The sequence below is a fragment of the Helicoverpa zea genome, chromosome 29 (assembly GCF_022581195.2).
Source record: "Helicoverpa zea isolate HzStark_Cry1AcR chromosome 29, ilHelZeax1.1, whole genome shotgun sequence".
Taxonomy (NCBI): Eukaryota; Metazoa; Arthropoda; class Insecta; order Lepidoptera; family Noctuidae; genus Helicoverpa; species Helicoverpa zea.
The window spans coordinates 4,851,834-4,867,147 of NC_061480.1; the positions used below are offsets into that span (position 1 = coordinate 4,851,834).

Consider the following 15,314-nt stretch of genomic DNA (forward strand, 5'->3'; position numbering starts at 1 on the left):
ACTAGTACTTCCTGAGATTAGCGCGTTTAAACAAACTCTTCAACTTTATAATATTAGTATAGATTTGTTACACTTAAATGTCGGTCCTGCGCCTGATCTCTTTCCGGTCGTGTCGGATTGCCGTCCCATCGGGCTATGAGAGTGAAGGAATAGTGAGTGCACCTGTGTCCAAGCAAATGCTTGTGCATTATAATATGTCCTGCGCAGCTGGCTGATCTCCTTAAAATGAGAACAGCCGCCGTGCCCGAAATTGGCCGTGCACGCCATTGTAGATTTGTAAGCAAACGTTATCTGTTGAGATATTGTGACAGCACGGTGTGACTGGTAGAAAAAACAGATAAAAGTCAGAAAAAATAATTTATGAAGGCATTTTTATTTTTTACACTTATAGGTAGTTTCACCGGTTACTGATAAAGTCTCTGATAGACTATCAGGAACTTATCTGACAGATAAATTAATTTTCTTGTCTTGTGCTCAAATGGAGTGGAGAAAGTTCTTCAAGGCCAGACGATGCTCTCAATCCAGGGTAAGTAGTGGTACACCCGGGTGTAGATCCCGGAGCCCGCGGTGACGCCACACTGACGCCCGTATGACGTCACGCCGATGATGTCGTACGCGCAGCTCAACACATCGTTTGCTATTTGGAGAGGACCCCCGCTGTCACCCTGGAGAAGGAATATTTTTTAGTGTTATGCCCATTTTTAGGGTGCCGTACCCAAAGGGTAAACGGGTCCCTATTGTTTTGGCTCCTCTGTCCGTCCGTCCGTCCGTCACCAGGCTGTATCTCATGAACTGCGATAGTTAGAGAGCTGAAATTTACACAGATGATGCATTTCAGTTGCCGCTATAACAACAAATACTGAAAACTAGAATAGAATAAATATTTTGGGGGGCTCCCATACAACAAACGTGATTTTATGCTCATTTTCTAAATGTTGGTACCCTTCGTGCGCGAGTCTGACTCGCACTTGGCCGGTTTTTTACCTAGAAAAGGCAAGGCAGATGACTATTACATAAAAAAATCTATAAGTACCTCGCAAGTATCTTTGGGATCCGTGTCATCTCCATAGCACATTTGTGTGGTATGGTTGAAACCGTAAACCAGATGTCTGTGAGCAGGATACAGCTGCGAGCATGTCTCTTCATCATACCTCTTGAGTTTCACCTGAAAACATAGTCAAAACTGATCAAGAACCATCTGTTACAGCCTTTTTATCGCCCCACTGCTGGGCTGCGGCCTCCTCTCACATGGAGAAGGATTGAGCAATAATCACCACGCTTGCTCAATGCGGGTTGGTGATTTCAGACTTTATAGTCCAGGTTTCCTGTTCTCTCTCCTTCCAGGTAGAAAGCACATACAAACTTAGAAAAGTTGCATTGGTACTTGCCTGAACTGGAATCGAACCCACACCTTCATACTCCAGAGGTTGGTTCTTTACCCACTAGGCCACCACCACTTTTTTTACCAAGAACCGGCAGTTTTCTTAAAATGTTTTCTTTTAACTCCCTCATCCCACGTAAATGTCTGTCTTGCACCTGATATTCGTCCGGTGGTGTCGGATTGTCGTCCCTTCGCGCTATGAGAGTGAAGGAATAGTGAGTGCAGCTGTGTCCTAGCAAATGTGCGTGCACTATAATATGTCCTTCGCAGCTGGCTGTTCTCCTTATATGAGAACAGCCGCCGTGGCCGAAATCGGCCTTGGACGCCATTATTATTGTTATTTACTACCCACTATTACCACGACCTAGGACTTATGACAGACCATGTCCCACCTCATCGCATGTCGACTGTGCCCTGAAACTTGATCGCGGGAGGACTTAATGAGCGCATCCGGCTGTGCTCTCGCTGTGGCGGCATATTGGGCTGACATAGTGTAGTCTCACTATAAAACACGAAAGAAGAAGAATGATAAAATTATGGCAAAGCTGCTTACAGCCTGTAGATTGTCAGCCAAACCCTGGCGGTGACCGAGTGCCCCCCACCCGGAGGCCTCTGCTGCAGCAGCAGGGTTCGGCTCCGAGTGGAGACAGGCGGGCAGCACGGAGCCGTCGAAATTAATTCTGTAATACAGAAAGCTAGTTCATAAGCTGTTCCCCACGTCCTGAGGGAACTTCTTCTCTTAACTGAATAAAATACAGCCTATGTTACCGAAAAGAGTGTAATTTTCCAACCGTGTAAGAATTTTTCAAAGTGTCATAGTTTCGGAGTCTTTAGAATACAAAGAAATATGAAATGATTCCTCTTTATTATATTAGTTTAGTAAGTAGAAAGTATAAAGCTGTTATTTCCCGGGTCTCGGGTTCGATCGCGGTTACAGTTTCGATTTCCGGGTCAGGCTGAAATCTTCCTGGTTTTAAAAACTTTCACAAAGTAGCTTGGAGCCTGGAACTTGTTGATTGATACACCCGCACATCGGAGAGTACGTAAATGTCGGTCATGCGCCTGATCTCTCTCCGGGCGCGTCGGATTGCCGTCCCATCGGGCTTTGAGGGTGAAGGAATAGTGAGTGCACCTGTGTCCAAGCAAATGTGCGTGCGCTATTGTATTATTCTGCGTAGTTGGCTAATCTCCCATAATCGGCTAGCAGGATTACATAATAACTAGCGTGAAGTTACAAGTATCAGACGTACAGAACGGTTGAGGAGTTCGTGGTTAAAGAATAAAAAAACCGGCCAAGTGCAAGTTTAGAAAATGAGCAAAAACAACACGTTTGTTGTATAGGAGCCCCCCAAAATATTTATTTTATTCTAGTTTTCAATATTTTTCGTTGTAGCGACAACAGAAGTACATCATCTGTGAAAATTTCAACTCTCTATCACGGTTCATGAGATACAGCCTGGTGACGGACGGACAGAGGAGCGAAAACAATAGGGTCCCGTTTTATCCTTTGGGTACGGAACCCTAAAAACAGCTTACCTTGTATCAGTCTCGAGCAGCGCGATGTCGTGGTACTTGGAGGGCGACTGGTACTCCGGGTGAGGTACCACCCTCTTCACGTAGTACTTCTGCCACAAATAATCAGGGTCCGAACGCTTCAATATGCCCAGGGCTACGAATCTCACGGGACCTCTAGAATTAACATTCATAGTTTAGAGCTTAACTGAAATTTATAAACGCAAAATGGGTCACTACTATTTATGCCTGTCTGTAGTATACCTCTCTCTTAAATGCATGAACAGAATTGGATGCGATATATTTTTGGTAGAAAGTGGTGTTCCTGTTTTGAAATACAAATAATGTTAGGTATAGAGAGAGTTTTAAGAAGTTACACAAAGCAGCTCAGAGTTTGAAAGTTGTCAGTGTGACACCCCCGTGCCTGGGAGGGTATGTGGCGCTGGTGTCTCCGAGCGCTTCTCAGTAGCAGTCGTTGCTACAATTCCACGTCAGCGGCCGTCAGGCGGATTTGAGAAAACTCTGACACTAGGACTTGTTCGGTGATTAATCCTGCAGCTCACTCGATAAGAAGAAAAAGACTGGTGACTTACAATGAAGGACTGGATATACAGTGTGCAGCAGTGAGGATGTATCGCTCACTGATGACGGAGCCTCCACACAGCCACTGCGCCGTCTCCAAGTCCTCACCATACCCCAGCAGAGCCTGGAACATAATGTCAGGACGCTTAACTAGTAGCACATTTTTTTTCACTCCTGCTTAGGGACTCTTACTGTGACGGAAGGAAAATCACGGAACCCTACACTGAGTAGTCTGACACGTTCTTAACCGATTTTGATGGGAAATCATCAAATAGTTAGTGGGTTAGCAGCCTGAAAAAGTGTCAGACTCTTACTGACTCAAACCCATCATGTTCCTTCTGAAGCCCTTTATACCAGCGCCGCGGTAACTCGCGCGAACAATCCCGCAGCCCCGACAGACCTTGGTGGGTCCCATAGGGGTTGGCTGATTCTCCTTGAAGAGCGCGTATAACACGTACTTGAGCGGGGAGATAATTTTTATGTTTTGTCTACTTATTTATTTATTTAACAGTTTATGTACAAGTTACTCACACAGAATACAGACAAGAAGAAAAATAGAACAGATAGTTAGTTACACAGCTTATTTCATGAGAAGTCTCTTCCAGCAGGCCCGTTATGGGAGAGTTAGAATAAGAAGAGATGCAGATATGTAGACTGTGTAAAAAGAAAAGAAGCTTTATCTAAAATATCGGGTGTGTCGTTCACAATCACATTAAATTATATCACATATACTTTATGATATTCTATGGCGAATTGTAAAAAAAAAATAACCTAATCCATTCAGTGGTTTAACCACAGGAGTCATTTTTCGTTTTTATAATTTACAACATCATGTGTAAAGCAGAGATAAAGTTAGGAGTATCGTATGTTTTGATCAGTTGACAGCTGTCAGTTTTCAAGGGAGAATTTCAGTTGTTTGTAATGACTGACTTTTATATGGTGTTCTAATTTTAGCACATTTTTATTCCATTTACTTTGTTTGAAAAAAAAACATTTTTTATTTTTACGTATTTTTCTTTTATCTTTGTGTTAATCGACATATATTAACCAGTATATTAACGCATTTCATTTAATGTGATTATGAACGACACACCCAATATAATGACTAACATTGACCTAAATATATATATAAATATATACATGTATAAAACAAAATATATAAACTATTTACTGACATCAAATTTTCGGTCGTCAAACTAACAAAAAGTCATGTCTTTCTGTGCTCTCACCCTCTTGCTCATTTTTAACCGACCTCCCAAAGAAGGAGGTACTCGTACTCTTTCATAAGTAATATTTTTAGACTGACCTACCATATGAGTGTATTGTCGACGCGTAGCCATGTATCCGTTACTGACTTGTGGCGTTGAGAAGCTTGGCCCGAAATTCTGCAAACAGACGGGACGGTCCAAAGGAGGAAATTCTTTTCTTGTTTCTCTTTCAGAAAGTAATATTTTTAGACTGACTTACCAGTATTATTATGGCGTCCACGGCCGATTTCGGCCACGGCGGTGGTTCTCATTTAAGGAGATCAGCCAGCTGCGCAGGACGTATTATAGTGTACAAGCATTTGCGCAGACACATGTGCACTCCCTATTCCTTCACTCTCATAACCCGATGAGACTGCAACCCGACACGACCGGAAAGAGATCAGGCGCAGGACCGACATTTACGTGCTCTCCGATTCACGGGTGAATCAATCACCAACTTCCAGACTGCGGGCTGCTTTGTGAAAGATTTTTAAGAAAACCCACAAAGCGCTTTCGGCCCGACCCGGGAATCGAACCCGAGACCTCGAGCCCAGCAGCCGCGCTTGCAACCACTAGACTAACGAGGCAGTAATAAAGTAATATTTTTAGACTGACTTACCATATGAGTGTATTGTCGAGGGCCAGCGGCGTGTCCACCAACGACTTGTGGTACCGATGGCACATCATAGCTGTCATACTGCAAAAAGAATAACACTATAAGTATACCTTCACCAATGGCTGATAAAAAGGTGAAGAAAAACATCTTGAGGAAACCTGGACTACAGTCTGAAATCACCAACTCGCATTGAGCAAGCGTGGTGATTAATGCTCAATCCTTCTCCGTGTGAGAGGAGGCCGCAGCCCAGCAGTGGGACGATAAAAAAGGTTGTTACAGTAACAGTAAGTATGTATATCTTAGACACCAATGACTGTGTTTCGGATGGCACGTTAAACTGTAGGTCCCGGCTGTCATTGAACATCCTTGGCAGTCGTTACGGGTAGTCAGAAGCCAGTAAGTCTGTCACCAGTCTAACGAAGGGGAATTGGGTTGCCCGGGTACCTGGGTTGAGGAGTTCAGATTTGACTCGTTGGCAACTACCGTATACTAATTATTATGCTAGTGTCTATTAATTCAAGTCTCTAATGGTTGTACAAAATTGCTTTTTTGATTAAGTCAACATAACATCGGAAGCGTGATCTCATCATGCGAGCTAATAATACCTACTATTTTGCAATAAGATTACTGTGTGAAGAAACAAATAAAGTATCTAGTCTTAGCGCACGAGGTTGTCGCCATGTGGAGTGTCGACACGGCTGTTATTGTGCCGATTGTCGTTACGGCCAATGGTCTAATAGCCAAGAGCCTCGACCAACACCTCAGGAGGCTCTCGTTAGGCGGCTGGATCAAGGGACTGATTCAGAAGGCAGTACTCCTTGATACGGCGCGTATTGTGAGGAGGTTTCTGTCTCTGGGACCCTAAGCACCTGTACCTTGAGCCTGATATCGGTGACCACCTATTTCTTATATTTTTTAATGTTTTTTTTTTATTATTTTAAATATTTAAAAACATACTCAATAAGTATTTAAATGAATTGTCAATAATGATCAAAATATTTTGTAAATTCATTCAATTCTAAGATGCTTCGTTCCCACACCACGTCGTGGTGGGCAAAAGCTAGTCATTGCTACATAGTATAAATAAAACAAAGTCGCTTTTTCTGTCCCGTTGTCCTTTTGTACGCTTAAATCTTCTAAACTACGCAACCGATTTTCATGCTGTTTTTTTTTAATAGATAGAGTAATTAAAGAGGAAGGTTTATATGTATAATAACATACATTAAATAGTGGAGTATAAGTTTATAAATAACTTTACCTGGGGTTGCGGATCACAGTCCGTATCGGACTGTATTTCATCGTCTTCCAAATACCTTGGGGCTGGAATGCAAGGGTATCTTAAATTCGCCAGGTATCTTAAACAAACTGAAATACATAACATAAATATATATTAGGACTTATTTAATCTATGTACTTCCCTCGTCCTAACAAAATCCGGCCAAGTGCAAGTCAGAATCGCGCTAGGGGGGGTTCCGTACCATTATTTAGAAAATGAAGTAAAAAATCACGTTTGTTGTATGGGGGCCCCGCAAAATATTTATTTTATTCTAGTTTTCAGTATTTGTTGTTATAGCGGCAACAGAAATATATCCTTTGTGAAAATTTCAACTCTCTTACTATCACGGTTCATGAAATACAGCCTGGTGACAGACGGACGGACGGGCAGAGGAGCGAAAACAATAGGGTCCCTTTAGGTATGGAACCCTAAAAAGGTAGCCTATGTCATCTTCATGCGCAACACTATCTGTGTTCTTGCCAAACATTTAAATTGCATCAGTAGTTTTGGATGACAGACTTAGTAACTTTCGTAGTTAAAGTACAAGTAAGGATTAAGTTAAGAAGAACTTACTGTTTCTGGCTTTACTGTCGGAGTCATTGAACCTTGACCCTATGTCCTGATATACTGGAATCCTGAAAACATAATTTAATTTACCTGTTAAAAATATGGATGGGTCCAAAGCCGATTTCGGCCACGATGAATATTCTCATATAAGGACATCAGCCAGTTGCATGACATGTTATAGTGCACAAGCATTTGCTTGGACACAGGTGCACTCACTATTCCTTCACTCTCATAGCGCGATGGGATGAAAATCTGAGAGATTAGGCCGAAATAAACGTGCTCTCCACGTGCGTAGGAATGCACGGGTGTAGGAATCACCAACTTCTAGACTCCAGGCTACTTTGTGAAAGTTTCCCCAAACCGAATTGGGTCCGACCCGGGAATCGAACCCGAGACCTCGTACACAGCGTGACAGCTAAAAATATGGTGAATTCCTTGCATTAACATATTATTTCCAGAAAAATGGCCACTTTGTTAAAGAAATACTGGACGATAAAAAAGGCTGATACTAACCTTTTGCTTTGTCTCTGCTCACATTCCTTACAACATACTATGGGTATTTTCCCTTCAAAACTGCATATCTGAAATTAAAATAATATATTAATGCATCACTTGTGATTTAGGTTAACTGTGTATCGTAACAAAAGTAGCTTCTTTATGGGAAATCATCAAATGACCCCTCCCGCTGTTGTGCAGCGCTCGGGAGTGTCAGACTCTTACTGACTAAACCCGCCATGTTCCTTCTGAAGCCCTTTATGTACCAGCGCCGCGGTAATGAGCGCGAACAATCCCGCAGCCCCGGCAAGCTTTGTGAGAAGAGGCCTGAGCCCTATAGTGGGTAGCTACGGAATTGTTCATAAGAGTTACCGCGTCCCTGGCACATAAAAGGCCTACGACGGAACATGAGAGATTTTTAGTCGGTAAAAATCTGACACTCCCTCACCGCTGCTAACCGAGAGCGGGAGGGGTCATTTGATGATTTTTGCCATCGTTAAAAAAGCCTATAGTGGGAAATTAAAAAGGCTGATGATGATTACGAGGAAATTAAACTTTGTATACTCACAGTAGGGTGTATTTTCCTTTGCAAGCCTTGTTTAGCTGATTTGCAGTTTCTTATGCTGGTACATTTTCCGTCCTTACCATTGATGGAGCATTGTGACCCTGAAGTAGTATTAAAAAAATATATGTTAATCTATTTATGAACAGCTTTTCTGCCAGTGGTTTCACCCGCGTCCCGGGGAAATTTCCGAGGTCCGGATGAAACAGCCCATGTTTAGAGATGTGGCTTCCTAAAAGTGAAAGAATGATTAAAATAGGTTCAGTAGATCTGGAGCCTATTCGATGCAAACAAACAATCAATCATGTCATATTATTTTGTAGTCATCCACGACTATAAATTAACTAGCTTCTGCCAGCGGTTTCACCCGCATCCCGTGGGAACTACTTCCCGTACCGGGATAAAAAGTAACCTATAGCCTTCCTCGATAAATGGGCTATCTAACAGTGAAAGAAATTTTCAAATCGGACCAGTAGTTCTTGAGATTAGCGCGTTCAAACAAACAAACAAACAGACTCTTCAGCTTTATAATATTAGTATAGATATACTTTGCATGCCGTATGGCGAAATGTATTGAGACAATTATAAATTTATATATCACCAAAGTAACAGACATTTTTAGCAAATAAACAATTTCTATTTTTTCTATTTGTATTTACGCCTGATCTCTCGCCGGTCGTGTCGGATTGCATTCCCATCGGGGTATGAGAGTGAAGGAATAGTGAGTGCACCTGTGTCTGCGCAAATGCTTGTGCACTATAATATGTCCTGCGCAGCTGGCTGATCTCCTTAAATGAGAACAGACGCCGTGGCCAAAATCGGCCCTTGACGTTTATAATTATTTTATTATAGAAAACTGAAAATGGATAAAATATTTTTAACCTAACCTTGAACTTTAGTCGGTTACGAAGCTCCAGTCATTAGTTTGTTTTTGTAGTTATAGTGTCAATGTATTTAAAACTTTTCACATAAGAGCTATGCCTCATTAGGACGCCAATGGCGACGTCGCCGGCTACGTATCCAAGTAATTAGTATTGAAACGTATGGTGCCTAACTCACATGGCGACGGTATGGCAACGTCGCCAAATTGGAAGCGTGGCCACGAGCTACAGTTTCCTACGTGGCTTCTGGCTACTCTGGCAGCTTGGCGACGATGCCACGGTTGCCACTATATTGTATACGGTGCAGTGCATTTCCCTCACTCAGTCGCCAATGTGGTCGCCAGTCAGCGTGCGATTTCTTCAGCGACGACGTAAACAATTGACAGTCGAGACGCCATGGTCACTCGACTTGGCGACATTTGGATGCCAGAAGTAACCAGACTTGAGCCGCTGGCGACGTTGCCATGGCGTCCTAATGAGGCATAGCTCTTAGTGTCAATTAAAAAACCGGCCAAGTGCGAGTCGGACTCGTGCACTCGCGTACCAAAAAAATCACGTTTGTTGCATGGGAGCCCCCAAAAACATGTATTTAATTCTAGTTTTTAGTATCTGTTGTTATAGCGGCAACAGAAATACATCATCTGTGAAAATTTCAGCTCTCTAACTATCACGGTTCATGAGAGCCTGGTAACAGACGGACAGGGAAGTCTTATTTTAGGTAGAGGGTCCCGTTTTTCCTTTAGGGTACGGAAACCTTAAAAATATTTGCCTACTAACGAGTCGATTTAAGAGATTTAGTAAACAGATAATAAAACACTGGTATTCACTCAGCTGTATCCGGTTAGAATGGAAGCCGACCCCAACATAGTTGGGAAACGGCTAGGCAGATGATAGTACACAGATAATGTAGTATGAGAAAAGACACTGACTTTTGTCCGGGTGCGGGAATTAGTTTTCTTGGGACGCGAGTAGAACTGCATAAGCTACTATTTTACACATGTTATATCTGGTATGAGAAAAAGTTCCATCGGGTAAAACCCCGAAACATGAATAATAACGAAAACACGACTATTAATTTATGACATCATTTTGAATTCACATACATAAGTAATTATTAATTTGTTTGCGGAAGTAACTATGTCTATATAAATACATATTATTCACACTTCCACAACTATTATAAAACGGCCAAGGCCGATTATCGGCCACGGCCGCTGTTCTCATGTAAGGAGATCAGCCAGATGCGCAGAACATATTATAGTGCACAAGCAGTTGCATTGGTACTTGCCTGATCTGGAATCGAAGTCACACTGATACTTAAGAGGTTGGTTCTTTACCCACTAAGCCACAACAACTTTTATTTATATTAACATAAACAATATATTAGTAAATAAATAAAAGAGGTAAAAGTTAACACAAGACTGAATACTAGCCGTTTTCCCGTGGTTTCAGACGCATCCCGTGGGAACTACTGCCCGTACCGGAATAAAATATAACCTATGTTACTCGGGAAGAGTGTAGCGCCCCAACAGTGAAAGAATTTTAAAAATCTATTAAGTAATTTTTAAATTTATCCTAATTTTTTTTTTTTATTTATTCTTGCACATATTTATTACATTTTTAAATATTAAATATAAAAATAAAAAACATTTAAAAATATAAAAAATAGGTTGCCACTGATATCGGGCAAAGGGTCCAAGGTACCGGTGGTTAGGGTCCCAGAGACAGAAACCTCCTCACAATACGTGCCTTATCAAGGAGTACTGCCTTCTGAATCAGTCCCTTGATCCAGCCGCCCAACGAGAGCCTATTGAGGTGTTCGTCGAGGCTCTTGGCTATTAGACCATTGGCCGTAACGACAATCGGCACAATAACAGCCGTGTCGACACTCCACATGGCGACAACCTCGTGCGCTAAGTCGAGATACTTTATTTGTTTCTCTTTCTCAGCTTTCACAAGGTTCTCGTCATGCGGAACGGCGACATCGATTATCATCGCGCGGCGCGCTAATCGATCTATCACCACTATATCAGGCTTATTGGCTACAATAGTCCTGTCAGTGATGATAGATCGATCCCAGTACAACGTAATATGGTCCTTTTCGAGAACTGGGTCAGGCGCATACTTGTAGTACGGTACCTCAAGGTCTACAAGGTTGTATTGCAGAGCAAGCTGCTGGTGGATGATCTTGGCCGCTTGGTTATGTCTGTTATTATCCTAATTTTATTATTAGTAGTATAGAAAATACACAATTTTTTGGTCACCTTCTGGTCGGTTTAGAACTTGTCCATTTTGATCACTAAATGACAAACACAAGCACAATACAATAATAAACATAAATAACATAATTATTTTTAAAATACACTACTCTTGAAAACATCTATTCTGTGCTATAACCACTAGCATACTAAATTATTATATAATTAGTCTTAATGTTGCAGTTGGAAAACAGAATCCGCCATATTACATTACGCCTTATAAAAACCGGCCAAGTGCGAGTCGGACTCGCGCACGAAGGGTTCCGTACCTGCCGTACCATTATTTATAAATTGGACAAAAATCACGTTTGTTGAATGGGAGCCCCCCAAAATATTTATTATATTCTAGTTTTCAGTATTTGTTTTTATAACGGAAACAATAATAAATCATCTGTGAAAATTTCAGCTCTCTAACTATCATGGTTCATGAGATACAGCCTGGTGACAGACGGACGGAAGGACGGACGGACAGAGGAGCGAAAACAATAGGGTCCCGTTTTACCCTTTGGTTACGGAACACTAAAAACTGTCTTATAAATCTAGTAATCTTCTATATCAAAGTCAAAGTCAAAATCGTTAAAGGTAGCCTAATTAGCTGACCTAATTTAATTACTTTAATTACTTTAATAAGTAATAAGTGTTAATGTAATTAGATAAAAGAACTTCTTGGTATTAACATGCATTTATGAAAGCGTGTTTTTATAGATTTTGAACTATAATCGTCGTACCTACCACAAAAACTTTCAAACGTCTGTTGAACACTTGTCTAAAAAAATGACAGAATGTAAGATAGTTGAAATAAGGTCCGTTTTGCAGCCACACCTTTTTACACAAGTGTTCAACAGGTATTTAAGTTTTTATTGTAAGTATTCATTTATTATTAAGCTGCGTTCCAGCCGGCTAGCCGTATTGTACCATGGCGGATTACACACTTCGACTGCGACATATATACTATTAGTGTGTGTCGGAACTGGTTCTAAGGTTATTTACATATGACTGTGCTGACCTTGGAAATATGACTACAATCTACAATAGTAAACTATAGAGGAGTATAATCTATGGTTCGTAAATTAATACTAGACTAGCTTCTTCCTGCGGTTTCAACCTCGTCCCGAGAGAACCATTTCCAGGACAAGGACAAAAAAGTAGTAAAAATGGTAAGTATTTATTTATTGTGTTTCGGCTGGCACATTAAACTGTACTGCCGTCGTTATTAAGAAAGGCACATCTAACATTTTACAAATGTTGAGAAAATCGAGTTTAAATTTTTTTTTGAATTTTGTTAAAAAAACACGTTTAAAATGTGTTTTTCGAAATTGTGAAAATGTAAAAAAAATTGTTTTTTTTTTGTATGTACACAACAATAGCAATATTATGTTGAAAAGGCACATATAACCAAATATGCCTTTTCAATGTAAAATTTTTAGTAAAAATTTTAAATTTTACGATGAAAAGGCATATTTTCTTAATTGTGTCTTTTCATTGTATTTTTTTAAAATGAATAATAGGTTAGAAGTCACAAACGCCGATGTGCCTTTTTTATATAACATTTATTAACGTAGGGGTAAATAGAAAGGGCATAACTGCCAGTTGTGACTTTTCTTTCTACATTAATTGCCAAAATGTTCGTATAAAAAATAAGCACAATTGCCACATAAGCCTTTTATATTTGACGCACGTCAGTTATGCCCTTTCCATTAAATATATCGATAGTATGTAAAAAGGTAAAATAAAATTTGCATCATACAATATGCCTTTTTATTGTAATAAAACTTAAAAAGTGATGTAGTTGTGCCCTTTAAGCTTATGCTATCTCTGTTTATTTTGCAGCTAAAAATCCACAAAAAATCAGGCAGATAGGCCTTTTTTTCCTGATTGCGAATATATATATAAGTGCCCTTTTTTGGTAGCACGGCAGCATACTGCACTGAGGATGCCATAATTCTATGTAAATATTAAGTTTTATCTATCCGAATATGGGGAACCTCTTATCTAAACCAATGTTATTATAAACAGGAAAAATTATCGTTGTTTTTACCTTAATGGCTCCAATATCGGAAACTACTGGACAGATTTACTGTATACTTACTAAATTCATACGCGCACTCAAAAACATCCTCATCAACAAAGCCTACTCGATAGCCGAATACATGAATGATAAAGATATTGTCTACACACAACAACCACATTACAACACATCACAGTTTCCGACCTTACAGTATTTTTTCTTTTATACAAGCTGTTGATTTGCATCCGTGCCATATTCAAGGACGTAATTATGCTAATAATTCTCGACCCAAATCAACAAAAAAAAAATGGTACGTAATTTTTTTTTTCGGAATTCCTTCTATGTCATCTAGCCGTATTTAAACTTGGCGCGTATGTTACTGGTCTTAAAACCGTGCTGCGCCCTCACACAAACGCAAACACAAAGCATACGCAACGGTCATTCATAAATTTCATTCATAAAATTGGATTACTTCTGAAATACTACGACATTACAATGACAAAAAAAGCAGTTCATATTAGCTATTTCCCGTCTACTGTAATTCCAATCGATTATTTACGTATTTATGTCCTCCTCCTGAAATATGGCACAAATGCAAATCAACACCTTGTATTTTTTGGAAATACTTGTTATTTAATTTTTTATTATCTAGTCTCACGTTTGTTCATATACGAAGATGGTCAATTGTTAGATTTATATATTTTTTTCTATAGATTTAATAATAATATTTTTTGTTGTAAGTTTTATTTTATTTTGCTGTGCCGTACAGGGTCCACAACTGTACCTAGCTCTAAGCCAAATTTTAATACCTACTTAATACATTGTGGAATGCAAATAAATAATATGAATATGATTTAAAAATATATATTTCACTGTTCGGAAGTTACACTTACGGATGACTAAGACTATATTTTCATTCATTTACGGGAAGTAATTTTCACCGTGAAACCGTGAGAAACAGTAAGCAAAAAGTAATTAAGGTTGCTACTGTTTACCGGATTAGCAAGTTGAAGTGGCAAAGGGCAGGCCATATTGCTCGCAGAGCGGATGGCCTATGGGGTCGAAAAGTGCTTGAGTGGAAACCACGGACTAGCAAGCGCAGCGTAGGACGTCCACCAGTAAGGTGGACAGACGACCTAGTCAAGGTCGCCGGAAGACGCTGGATGCAGGTCGCCTCCAACAGGTATCTGTGGAGATCTAAGGGGGAGGCCTATGTTCAGCAGTGGACGTCCTATGACTGAGATGATGATGATGATGATGATGATGACTGTTTACCATGAATTTTTTTGTTCAAGTTTCAAAGAAAACAGTTGTTTTAAAAAAATCGGACGTTTACGTGGACTATGAACCAGGGTAACCAATGGGTATTGGGTTGCCCGGGTAACTGGGTTGAGGAGGTTTGATAGGCAGTCGCTCCTTGTAAAACACTGGTACTCAGCTGCATCCAGTTAGACTGGAAGCCGACCACAACATAGTTGGGAAATGGCAAGGGAGATGATGTTGTCATCAAACTTAGGCCTTCTACTAGTTAATCTGAACAGTTTGCTTGCTTGAACCCACTAGTCCCAAGAGGTCGATAAATTAAAAAAGACTTTTCTATGTTAAATAGCCAATTTATTGAGGTAGGCAATAGGCTACTTTTTCTCCATGTACGGAAATATCCATCAGAACGCGGGTGAAACCCCAGATCAAAAAAATTTGTGCGATGCATATATTTATTATAGATGGGATTAACCTCATTAAGTTTTTTAAAAGCTGATTATTTTTAACCTGTTGACCTGTTTTTGTTTTGAGATCGTTTCAGTATTCGTTTTCCTTAAAACAGTTATCAGTTACCGCGGCTCTGGGACACAAAGCTATTTAAGAAGGAACATGGTAGGTTTAGTTAGTAAGAGTCTGACGCTCCCTCACCCTGCACCCACAGCGGAA

The 15,314-nt window shown here is 40.3% G+C and overlaps 1 protein-coding gene across 2 annotated transcripts; it reads right to left on the minus strand.

Annotated features, from left to right (window-relative positions):
• Positions 1-354: 354 nt before the first annotated feature.
• Positions 355-11,522, minus strand: LOC124644118 (serine protease snake-like). Of its 2 annotated transcripts, XM_047183340.1 has the most exons (12): positions 11,384-11,522; positions 8,245-8,342; positions 7,695-7,762; positions 7,188-7,249; positions 6,597-6,703; positions 5,342-5,419; positions 4,786-4,860; positions 3,487-3,599; positions 2,918-3,070; positions 1,935-2,061; positions 1,034-1,165; positions 355-665 (listed from the first exon to the last, which is right to left on the minus strand). In XM_047183340.1, the coding sequence occupies exons 1-12, from the start codon at positions 11,463-11,465 to the stop codon at positions 498-500; spliced, it is 1,263 nt and encodes a 420-aa protein (XP_047039296.1). In that variant the 5' UTR covers positions 11,466-11,522; the 3' UTR covers positions 355-497. The 2 variants fall into 2 exon arrangements, with proteins under 2 accessions (XP_047039296.1, XP_047039297.1); XM_047183341.1 differs by lacking the exon at positions 4,786-4,860.
• Between the last annotated feature and the right edge of the window lie 3,792 nt (positions 11,523-15,314).

Coding starts and splice junctions, on each gene's coding strand:
- LOC124644118 (XM_047183340.1), bottom strand. CDS start 11,465: ATGTTATTTATGTTTATTATTGTATTGTGCTTGTGTTTGTCATTTAGT. Junction 7,250..7,694: donor GAGCAGAGACAAAGCAAAAG/GTTAGTATCAGC, acceptor TTATGTTTTCAG/GATTCCAGTATATCAGGACA. Junction 4,861..5,341: donor CTCGACAATACACTCATATG/GTAAGTCAGTCT, acceptor GTCTGTTTGCAG/AATTTCGGGCCAAGCTTCTC.